This window comes from Eptesicus fuscus, chromosome 3, assembly GCF_027574615.1.
Source record: "Eptesicus fuscus isolate TK198812 chromosome 3, DD_ASM_mEF_20220401, whole genome shotgun sequence".
In the NCBI taxonomy this organism is placed as follows: domain Eukaryota; kingdom Metazoa; phylum Chordata; class Mammalia; order Chiroptera; family Vespertilionidae; genus Eptesicus; species Eptesicus fuscus.
Genome location: NC_072475.1, coordinates 111,853,026 through 111,865,441, shown reverse-complemented (window position 1 = coordinate 111,865,441; position 12,416 = coordinate 111,853,026). Strand labels below are relative to the sequence as shown.

General features: G+C 43.3%; 1 protein-coding gene across 1 annotated transcript in view; it reads right to left on the bottom strand.

Annotated features, from left to right (window-relative positions):
* Window positions 1-3,600: 3,600 nt before the first annotated feature.
* PLSCR4 (phospholipid scramblase 4) overlaps window positions 3,601-12,416 on the bottom strand; it is a 53,118-nt gene continuing 44,302 nt past the window's right edge. Inside the window, exons 7-9 of the mRNA XM_054714120.1 lie at window positions 9,179-9,340; window positions 7,847-8,005; window positions 3,601-5,274 (exon numbers count right to left, since the gene is read on the bottom strand). Coding sequence (XP_054570095.1) covers window positions 5,230-5,274; window positions 7,847-8,005; window positions 9,179-9,340 — 366 coding nt within the window. The 3' untranslated portion in view covers window positions 3,601-5,229. The remainder of the gene's footprint in view (window positions 5,275-7,846; window positions 8,006-9,178; window positions 9,341-12,416) is intronic.

The window sequence follows — 12,416 nt, the reverse complement described above, 5'->3', positions numbered from 1 at the left end:
GTCTCCCTCTTGAGTGTGCCATTTATGGATGTGTAGAATTGCAATCTGGTATGGTCTGAAGCTGTCTACTGGGTGCCCTGGCTCTAGGGCCTCTGGCAGATGCAAAGTCAGCCACTGCCTGGGGCCACCCTGCAGGAGCTATTTGTATTGGGCTTGAAGGTGCCCATGCGAGGCCCAGCTGTGAAGTACAGCAGGCTTGTGCTAGTACAGTGTCTTGGGCCTCTTTTTGATAGGTTTGGGGCACACCAACCCAGCTGCAGCTTGTTTGAGAGATTTTAGCCTGAGCAAGGACAGGCCATTCATCTGCAAAAGCTGCTGCAAACAGGTTGGGTGGGGCTGTAAATTGAATTGCGGTCTCAGGGAGTCATCAGGGCAGAGTAAACAGATATGGCTGCCAGTCAGCCCTGTGACAGAGGAGGTCCCAGCCCAGGAACAATGACCCTTGTGAGCACCTCAGTCTCTGAGAAAGCCACTCCTGAGTTCCTGACTCGATGACAGGTAATCCAGTTCCTCCTTGGATGTGTCTGGGTACCCTAGCCTAGCCCTGGAGCTCAGAGGAAGCTGGGCCATGTAAGTCTGTGCATGGGCCCTTTAAGAGGAACACCTGGGTCTCCGGCAGCCTCTGAGTCTCTCAGCTACAATTTCCTCTGGTATTTATAGTCCATGGTCATGGGAACTTCTTTTCCCAGCTCTGGGAGCCTGGGCTGGGGGTCTGGTATGGGGCTGGGATCCCTTGCTCCTCATGGGTGGCCTTCGCAGAGATGATTGCCCTCCTGTTTAAAAAAAAGCAGCAAATGTGGGTGCTGGTCCAGCCCAATCTGCACCTCTGCCCCTCCTACCAATCTCAATGTGCTTTCTTATTTACTTCTCTAATTGTATGACTTCCATTCAGCCAGCTTTCAGGTGGTTCTGAATGATGGTTGTTTTGTATTTTAGTTGCAATTTTGATGTGGTTGTGGGAGGCAGTGAGTATAGGCATTTACCTGCCCCGCCATCTTGGTTATCTCCTTCACCACACTATTGTCTCTGTCCATTGGTTACACATAAATGTATATAAATTCTTTGGTTAATCTCTTCCTGTCTCTCCCCCTGCCCCCCGCAAACACACACACCTCCCCTCTGGGATGTAAGTTTGTTCCATGCCTCCATGGCTCTGGACCTATTCTGTTGTTATATCCTTTGAAAAATGGTATTGATGGATATCTCATGATGCAGTTGGGGGAGTTAATATACATGTGAAACAAAATAATTTTTATTTTATGCACAAATTCTTTAGTTTTGTGCTGCAATTACATACTTACTTGCTTTAGCCTTACTGAGGGATAGAGGATACCTTTTCATTTGTCTTCTTGAACACAGCGCAATGTCATACACATAGAAATTTTGTCATTCATTCCACAAATGTTGGTTGAGCACTGTTCATGTACCACTCTCCTGGATTCTATGTTTACTATCCCAACTTGGCTTGATAAAATTTTGCTAAATTGACCCTCCAATTGTATTTACTATGCATTCAACTTTCAGACAAGAATGAAAAATGCATCTTATTCCCCTTTAGTAGTGCCTGGAGGTTTACCTGGGCCTAGACTGTGTGATTAAATAGGGCAGAAATATATTATACAGCACATGAGATGGTGCTAGTGACCATGGCCTCTATTGTCCTACAACATTCCACAGAATACACATGTCCATTGTGGTCCTCAAAGATGTGTATTTTGTTTATTTTAAAGCCTGTCTCATTCATTAGTTTGAGAATCCCTGAGAATAGCAGCTATGTATTTTTTACCTTTGCATTTCCCTCTGTCTTCAGAAATAGTTAAGCGATGAATTAATGGATGCTCAATAAAGTAATTATTGATAAGGGGAAATAGTGGGGAGGAGGGTAAAATTTACACCATTGTACTTAACTCAGTTATTAATTAAATAACAGAAAAGAAGCAAAGGAAAGGCCAGATAATATAGCCATGCCATTAGTGCTAGAAAGCATTTGACACTCTACAGGTCTGTTTGCCACAGATCCCAGGGGGAGGGACTGGACAAAGAAAGAATAGATGCATGCCCAATAAGTTCTAAATGATGAAGGGAAGGTGATTATTTGTCAGTCACTCGTGGGAGCAAGTCATTGGCCAGAATAGGCTTGGCACTGCAAGGGTGGGAAATCTGAGATACATAAGCTCCTAAGAAAGGGAGTTCTCTCTCTTGGCCCTCTTGTTGTAGGTGGTGTGCTCCCCTGCATTCACCCACATGGCCCACAGCCATGTGGACCCCACACACAAGAGACTGATGAACTAAAATTAATCTGATACCCTGCTGGACTCAACTCCACCACAGAATGGAAACACTGGACATTGGCTTTGCTTTTAGCTCTGCTGAATCCCCAGCTGCACATTTTCCAGATATGGTAGGAAATGGGACTTTGAAAATCAAGGGATATAATTCCATGCAAATAAAACTTTCTACCACATATCATCCTCATGTGGGTATTTTTTATAGCAGCATCTCCCTTCTCAGTACCAAATTACTATCTTAATCCATTTGGGCTGCTGTTACAAAACTACTATAGACTGGTGGCTTAAACAACAAACTTTTATTTCTCTCAGTTCTGGAGGCTAGTAAGCCCAAGATAAAGGTGCTGGCCTATCCCTCCTCCAAAGGGCCTACCTCCAAATACCATCACATTGGGGTAATTAATTCATACATTTTGGAGGGAATACAAACATTCAGTTTATAGCAAAGACTTAATCACAAGTCCAAAAATAAAACAGTATTTTATTATAAGCTACTAGTGGCCCAGTGCACAAAATTCATGCACAGGAGGGTGTGTCCCTCAGCCTGGCCTATACCCTCTCCAATCTGGGACCCCTTGGAGGATGTTCGACTGCGGGTTTAGGCCCGATCCCACAACCAGCAGTCAAACATCCCTCTCGCAATCCGGGACCGCTGGCTCCTAACTGCTCACCTGCCTGCCTGCCTGATCGCCCCTAACCACTCTGCCTGCCAGCCTGATTGCTCCCAACTGCACCCCGCCTTGCAGCCTGATCACCCCTAAATGCCCTCCTGCCGGCCTGATTGCCCCCAACTGCCCCCCCATGCCGGCCTGCTCACCCCCAAATATCCCCCTGCTGGCCTGCTTGCCCCAAACTGCCCCCCCCCTGGCCTGCTCATCCCCAACTGCCCCTCTGCCAGCCTGATAATCCCAAGTGCCCTCCCCTCCTGGCCTGATTGCCCTTAACTGCCTCTGCCTCAGCCCCGCCACCATGGCTTTGTCCGAAGGACGTCTGGAAGGTCTCCTGGTGTAATTAGCATATTACCGTTTTATTAGTATAGGTTATATTTATTTAAAAATAAAAAACAATATGAAGAAAACACACATTTCAGAGAATACTTTTCAAAATTAATCTGACCTATTTTACACAATAAAATATCATTAAGAAAGGTAGAAATAATATGAACTGTAGCATAAAATATGACATTCTTTCTTAAAGAAAGAGGAATTATAGTAACTGTAAGATACAAGTTAATACCACAAAAACTTACAACAAAAACTTAAAATGTTATATGGTAAAAATAATTTTTTTTTTTTAGTATTATACAGCAGGTCCTGAAATGCGGTATAAGCAAGTAAAAATGAACAGTTTATATAAATTTTCTGAATACAATTTTATTTTCTATAGAAAATGTTAGACATTATTATAAGGAACAATATATATGTGTAAGAGTACAACTGCATTTTCAAATACAAGGTAATGAGTAGTTTAGAAAGCAGCAGTTTTTCCATTTTTTTAAAAGCTAGCAGTCATGCATAAAAATGAACATTACAAGAAACTGAGTAGACAATTTTTGCCATGAAAAGATGAATATAATTAAAAACTTAGGCAGCTTTCTTTCACTTCAATAAGAATTGTGGCTAAAGGCCCTAATATCAGAATAACCAAACCTAAGAGCACTCAGCTTATTATTATTATTTTTTTAATAAGAAGCAGAAGAACACATTCCATTCTATGTACTGGCTGCGTTAAAAAGACACACAGTACATGTCCAGATAGGCTGCTAAAGTGCAATAAAAGCAAGTGGATTTATCACAGTGTAGTCATTGACATAGCATGTTGTTAATTAGTTAATACAAACAAGTACAATTTATATTTTAACTACATTGTTCTTATATATTCTGTACTTATCCTATATAATCTATAGAAAGTTCATTGTTTTATTATCTTTGCATATATTCAAATTTATCTATTACTTAAAATGCAGCAAAGCAATAGTAAGCAGTGTCAAAATTTATAGTTTTTACAAAGTGCTACTCAGACTGTCACATTTTAAAATTTGAAAATAAAACTCCAACTCTTGCCATTCAAACAGCACATTTTTTATCAGGGATCTTCTTGAAAGAAAAAAGTTATCTCCTCTGTGTTACCTCAAAGGAGATACAAAGGTTCAATAGGCAATCTTAGAGATTTGGCTGAGACTATTTTATATATAAGGCATCTGTGACCAAAAGAGGTTAAATGTGTTAAATACAAACTTTTTATAAGGGCACTGATGTCTCTAAGTTGCTAAGAGATCTAGAGTAGCTGTGGCCCTGGTCACCTTTTTTCCTGATAGTCTGACCTTGTCTTCATATATAAGGCAGTTCCTGACTGTCCATGAACAAGGGGACAGGCATGGAAAACATAAACCTTATGATAAAAATGTTTTATTTGATAGTAAAATCAAGTTTTCCATAGAAACTTTTATAAATTTTGCAAAATGAGGCATTGATACATGTACACAGGTAAAATGTTCCTTGTACAATAAAATAGAATACTTCTGCCTGCCTTCCTTTTTGTTTGTTTTTTTAAAGATGAAGAATATCGTTCTTTTCACCTCAAGTCAAATTTGTCGTTGGTGAGAGATTATGTTGATGACCATTACCTATTAATGTGAGAACTCTGGGATTCATTTTCCCCTATCTTATATTAAAGTGTTTTTCAGCTCATCATATCTACATTTACTTGGTTAATGAGTCAAAGCTTTTTCAGGATGAACTCCTAGTATACCAAGTAGACAACGAGACAGATTCTCAACTGAAATGCACATTAGACTGCGTTCTTACACTCTCAGGCTGCCTGTCAGAGCTTACATGAAATAAAAGTAATCTGCAAAAGCAAATAATTGAGGGTTGACTGTAAGCCAAATCCAACTTTTCTAACTTTTTAAAAACCATAACTGCTGATTTTCTGTGTCCATCTATCTTGATGAATGTTGTGGTGATCTTTCAAAATACATGAAGTCCTGAAGTTGGAAAAAGAAAGAGAGAGAGAGAGAGAGAGAGAGAGAGGGAGAGAATTATGTATATAAATACATTAATAATTTGATGTAATGCATACAATATTATCCTTTATAATTTACCTGGAAATCCTCCTGGACCAGTTAAGAAATCTGATAAATCTTTATAAAGAGGACTTAATATAAAGAGCAGCAATTACATACTTACAACTGTTGGTAGCCAATATGTTCTCCATTTGGGATACTAATTAAATTTTTATTGTTATAGGGAGAAAAACTTGATAATCAATATTAAATATGCTAAATATACCAACTGCAATATATTAGTGAGATATTTTGGGTAAATATTATTAATTTTATTTCTATGCTTTACTTATGACCAGGCGTCCTCAAACAACGGCCCGCGGGCCACATGCGGGTGTTTTTGCCATTTTGTTTTTTTACTTCAAAATAAGATATGTGCAGTGTGCATAGGAATTTGTTCATAGTTTTTTTCAAACTATAGTCCGGCCCTCCAACGTTCTGAGGGACAGTGAACTGGCCCCCTGTTTAAAAAGTTTGAGGACCCCTGCTTATGACTATTAACCACTAATTAGTCAGAAACACAGCAAGGGGACTGCACCTAATAAATCTAAGGATAGTGTAATACCAAGCAGTACACTGACAGAGAGACAGTGAGGTAGAGGAAAAGGACATCAGCTTTAGAGTTATTTTATTTCATTAAGAAGTCACAGGATAGGCTTTAAAAAAATCTATCTTCTCTAATAATAGACAAATATGCAAATTGACCATACCTCCAACACACCCACAAGCCACGCCCACAAGCCATGCCCACCATCCAATCAGAGCGAGTATGCAAATTAACCCAAACCAAGATGGCTACAGCCACAGAGAGCAAGGTTTCCTAGGTAACAGAGGAAGCCAAGCTTTCCGCCTGCCCTAGCCAGGCCTAAGCCTCCACTCAAGCTACAAAGTTTCAATTATAGAAGGTAAACAAATTCAAACAAATGGCGGCAGAATGGAGCTTGAGAGAGCAGGCCAGGGTTGCCGCAGGCAACAGGGGAAGCAAAACTTTTCGAACACCCTGGCCGGGCCCACCTGCTTAAGGCAACAAAGTTTCAATTATAACCCCAACACAAATGGCTACCGGCCTCGGAGGGAGCCCCAGGCTTGGCTCTGCTCCAGGCTACAAAGTTTCAATTGTAGAAGGAAAATAAATTCCAGATACCAGGGCCTCTGCTTGGGTCGCCAGGGGGCGTGGCCAGCCTGCAAACCACCACAGGCCCCTTGCTCAGGCCACCCCACACCCTAAGGGAAACCCCACCTGATCCGGGACACCCTTCAGGGCAAACCAGCTGGCCCCCACCCCTGTACCAGGCCTCTATCCTATCTAATAAAAAAGTAATATGCAGATTGATCATCATCGCAACACACAATATAGCTGCCCCCATGTGGTCAAAGATCCTGCCCCCATGTAGACACAAGTGGCCACCACAAGATGGCCAGCAGGAGAGGGCAGTTGGGAGGCACCTGGCCTGCAAGGGAGGGCAGTTGAGAGGGACCAAGCCTGCAAGGGAGGGCAGTTGAGAGGGACCAAGCCTGCAAGTGAGGGCAGTTGGAAGTGATCAACCCTGCAGGAGAGGGCAGTTAGGGGTGACCAGGCTGGCAGAGGAGGGAAGTTGGGGGCAAACAGGCTGGCAACAGAGTGGTTTAGGGTGCAATCAGGAAGGCAGGCAGGCAAGCAGTTGGGAGCCAGCAGTCCTGGATTGTGAGAGGGATGTCCGGCTGCCCAGGCAGTCGGAAATCCCTCAAGGGGTCCCATATTGGAGAGGGTACAGGCTGGGCTGAGGGACAACCCCCCTCCCTGCACGAATTTCATGCACCGGGCCTCTAGTTTATAATAATAAAAGCATCCTTCCGGACGACCTGCCGGACGAAGTTGGGGCTGCGAGGGGAGCCCGGGTCCCGGGTGCCAGAGGGAAGCCGGCGCTGGCAGCCGGGGGAAGGAAGGCCTACTCTTGCACGAATTTCATGCATCGGGCCTCTAGGATATATATATTGATTTCAGTGAGGAAGGGAGAGGGAGAGAGATAGAAATACCAATGATGAGAGAGAATCACTGATTAGCTGCCTCCTGCACACCCCACACTAGGGATCGAGCCTGCAACCTGGGCATGTGCCCTTGACCAGAATTGAACCTGGGACCCTTTAGTCCCCAGGCTGACACTCTATCCACTGAGCCAAACCAGCTAGGGCAGATAGGCTTTTTTAAGTAGTAAAAATAATCAATAACATGCAATGATGATCCCATTGGATGCCTAATACCTGCCAAGCACTCTCTTGCCCCTTTATTCATATGGTAGTTAACATTTATAACCTTGAAAATATAAGTATTTTTATCTCTATTTGATAGACGAGGAGACTGAGGCTTGCAAGTGCTAGACACTTTACAAAACATGTAACTAGTAAGTGGTAGAGACAGAACTTGGTCTAGTTTCAAAGCTACTGCCTTTCTACTATACTGCTTCTTATCAGAAAGAATAATTCTCTGAAGGTAACTCAAAAGCAAAAGGCTTACAATGAGGAAGCAAGCTCCGAAAATCATAGCTTTCATCTTCACGTCCAGGTCTACTGGGAAGTGAATGTCAAAGTGGTCAGCCTGGCCCATGGCTGACATTAAACCATTCCACTTCCTAATAACGCTGCCGACGTTGGAGACACCATCGATGGCTCTGACCTAGGAAGATAAGAATTAGACTTTATGGTAACTAATACTGTATATCTTACACTTCTCAGGCCAGTGCTCTTTCTTCGTCCTCAAACGAGTTATTAGGGAGGTATGACTTGAACTGATTTTGAAGTTCTTCTCCATATAGCAAAGGGTGGGAATTAGGGATTAGAAGGGAATTTCTTCTAGTCTAGGGAAACATGAGGCATGGTTCTGTGCACTTCACAAACTCCATACAATCACTTAAACTTATGTGTGCCAAACAAATCAATCTTCTTAAATAATGCCAGGATCCCAAAGGACTTCAGCTTCTATAAGGGGAACACTGGCAGTTGCCAGAGGGAAAACAGTCAGACACTGACTTTCGGTGATCAGAATGATCCCACACTTCCTGACCCTGAATTCTGGCTGATCTATATTTACTATTTCTCCACATGGTCTTTTAAAAAATAAGCAATGCTTGATGACATGGTAAGATAAACTGAGAACTAAGGTGAGTGTAGTGGGTATCATGGGCAATACTAGAAAGAGCAATTTTAGATGATGAGCCTTGCTGAATTACAAGGCATTCAGAAAGAATTCCAAGAAGCTCAGGAAATATTTCTAGGCAACTCCTTTGTCAGATTCATAGGATTATAAGCAACCATTTTGTATCCATAGAGATAAAAGGAAAAATAAAAGGATTTTTCTTTTTCCTGAGAAAATGTTATAGCTATGAGTTTTATTTATGTTATCAGCATTGTCCTGTTTCCTGAGGACACAGACTTCTATTCTGCAAATAAGCAACGTGCATAGCCTCGGGGGCCACAGGGTCTGTGAGAAGGTGGGCACTTTCATTCCTCAGGACATATTTTCTGATCCCGGAAATCTTTGGTAAAAAACAGTGAATTAAATACAACCAAGAATAAAATAGACTTATGTCAGGCTACTTACTCTCAGGATTAATGTTTTAATTATTTCTCTTATCTTTACAAAACACTAAAATAATTTTTAAAAAATCTTACATTTTAGAAAACATTAAGCAATCCATTAACAGTAATTTGAAAATCACATAATGTCAACCAGTTAATTCCTCATACTAATTTACTGATTCACATGAAAAATTATCTAAACCAAATCATTCTTAAATCTGTTAGCACATGCAGAAAAAATTGAAGAAATGTTATTTTTATATTTGTTTACCTCAAACACAGAATCTGAGCCACAGCCATAGGTTGAGCATGGCCCACGGATGCTCAGCACATTTTCTTTCTTCTCATTTTGGATGCTGTACACCGCCCGGCACAGGTTCCAGTGGTCCATAACAAAGCCAATGGTGATGCCAGGAGGACACTGCACCTCTAGCTGCAAGTGAAGCATGACAGAGAGGAGGATGTTATATAAGTACTAGAGGCCTAGTGCATGAAATTTGTGCACGAGGGTAGGGGGTATCCCTCAGCCCAGCCTGCACCCTCTCCCCTCAAGGGATGTCTGACTGCCACTGGGATCGGGCCTAAACGGGCAGTCAGACAATCCAGGACTACTGGTTCCCAACTGCTCGCCTGCCTGCCTTCCTGATTGCCCCTAATCGCTTCTGCCCACCAGCCTGATCACCCCCTAACCACTCCCCTGCCAGCCTGATTGATGCCTAACTGCTCCCCTGCCAGCCTGTTTTCCCCTAACTGCAGTCCCCTGCAGGCCTGGTCACCCTAACTGCCCTCCCCTGCAGGCCTTGTCACCCCTAACTGCCCTCCCCTGCAGGCCTTGTCACCCCTAACTGCCCTCCCCTGCAGGCCTGGTCCCCCCAACTGCTCTCCACTGCAGGCCTGGGTCCCCCTCATCTGCCCTTCCCTGCATGCCCGGTCACCCTCAACTTCCCTCCTCTGCCGGCCTGGTCCCTCCCAATTGCCCTCCCCTGCTGGCCATCTTGTGTCCACATGGGGGCAGGATCTTTGACCACATGGGGGCAGCAATCTTATGCGTTGGAGTGATGGTCAATCTGCATATTACTCTTTTATTAAATAGGATAGAGGCCTGGTGCACGGCTGGGGGCCAGCTGGTTTGCCCTGAAGGATGTCCCAGATCAGGGTGGGGGTTCCCTTGGGGCATGGGGCGGCCTGAGCAAGGGGCCTGTGGTGGTTTGCAGGCCAGCCACGCCCCCTGGCGACCCAAGAGGAGGCCCTGGTATCTGGAATTATTTACCTTCTACAATTGAAACTTTGTAGCCTGGAGTGGAGCCAAGCCTTCTGCTTGCTCCGTGGCAGCAGGCATTTCTGTTGGGGTTTATGTATCTTCTATAATTGAAACTTTGTAGCCTTAAGCAGAGGCCTGGGCTGGCCAGGGTGTGCGGAAAGCTTGGCTTCCTCCATTACCCGGAGGCAACCCTAGCCTCCTGCTCTTTCCAGCTCCGTGGCTGCCGCCATTTCTCTTTGGATTTGTTTACCTTCTATAATTGAAACTTTGTAGCCTTGAGTAAGAGACCTAGGCTGGCAAGGGCAGGCGGAAAGCTTGGCTTCCTCCATTGCTTGGGAAACCCAAGCCTTCCTCCTGCACTCTGTGGCTGTAGCCATCTTGGTTGGGTTTATTTGCATACTCGCTCCTGATTGGCTTGTGGGCGTGGCTTTATGAGTATAGCGAAGTGATGGTTAATTTGCATATTACTCTTTTATTAGATAGGATAAATACACATACACAAAACCCAGATGTATCCTTAATCCATTTGAGGACTGGGGAATTGTTACTCCGAAACTGTCTTCCACTTTACCTGGCTATTTCTTAGGCTTGTATTTCAATGAAGAGCCTTGAGAAATGGGGTCATGGTTCCCTCTGAGACGAAGTTACTAACTGTGTAATGGCCAGGTCTCCAAGCTCGGTGTCCTCAGCTGTACACGTAGCATCTCTCTGGGCTGCTCCGAGTCAACCCCGCGGACAAGGGGACCTGCATAAACGTGCTAATGCTCATGCTGCTTTCTGTGCTTTGACAAAGACCATGTGTTTTATCCAGGTGTCTCACATCTCACGGCAAAATACACAGAAACAGTAACAAACCGACTTCTTAGATTTACATGTCAGACATAACAACTATAGAAGAAAACAAACCAGAAAAGAAGCATTCTGAACACTGTATGTTGGGAAAGCAACAGCATGTGGTATGGGTATATAAAAACACTTTAAAAAGAGTTTTAAATGTTGTCCAATACTCTCTTCCAGCTAATTATCTTTACAGTATTCCTTTGGGAAGAACTAAGATATCCATATTTAATAATATCAAGATTCACAAAATTAAATTATCTGTTAAAAGACCAAAGGAAAAGTTCTGATGATTTTCCTGGTGTTATATATACTTTCCTAAGACTTTTATGTCCCCTGCATCTCATCATAGGGCAAGACTACACACCTTCATGAATTGTCAAATTAAGATATTATTGTCCATATATATAAAATCACACACATATACAAACATATAAATTTGATAGCTTCCTGAGAGCGAGCTCTCATATAAGTTTAGTCTTGAGATAAAAAAAAATTGTATACAAATAAATTAGTTTCATAAGAATCCATATCATTCAACCATAAAAAGGAATGAACTATTAATACATGTCACAACTTGTATGAACCTAAAGGTAAATTATGTTGAAAAAAGCCAGTCCTAAAAGGTTCCATAGTGTATGAATCTATTTCTATGATATTCTTGAAGTGACAGTGTTAGAGAGTGGGAATTTTTGAGCATGCTTCCTCCTAGTCGACTTGGCCATAAATCCCAGCTGCAACTCACAAAATAGCCCATGAGAACAGCATCCAGTAAGCCTTACAGGATAGATCATTGTCAGTTTTCTTGAGAACAGGATGTCAGTAAGCCTTACAAGATAGATCACTGTCAACTTTCCTAAGAACGGGATGCAGTTACTTACTCCACCAGGTGCCAGGACCCTGTAAATAACATGCTGACATTACTTAAGAAAAACTGCTTTGTTTTAAATTGTTTCAAATTGTTTGCTCTGCAAAACAGGATGTAGTGAATGTGTTTAAAAACTGTCCTTCACAAAGGGTCAGGGCTGCTCTCTGGACTCGCGGCATGGAGAGCACACACCGGCCGGCTATTAAAGGCTCCCTAAATTTTAATTTGGTCTGGACTCCAGTGGTCATTTACTCGCGTTTGCACCATAACATTTGGAGGCCCCCGCGAGATAACCAGCCTTTGCCTGGTCCTGTGACCGGAGCCCACTGGGGTCCCCGGACTCTCCGACCTAGGGGGAAATCTCTGAGAGACGTTCCTCAGCCCCGGGACTGGTAGAGGTCGGAGACCCCTCCTGCTAAATTTCCTGATTGACTCTGATCGGAGCCGCCTGGATCTGGTTCTTAACGGTAAGAAACTTACTTCTGGTTCTGTGGGTGCCCATCTGGGGTCTCTGGAAGGCTGGACGCAGCGCTACTTCCGAGA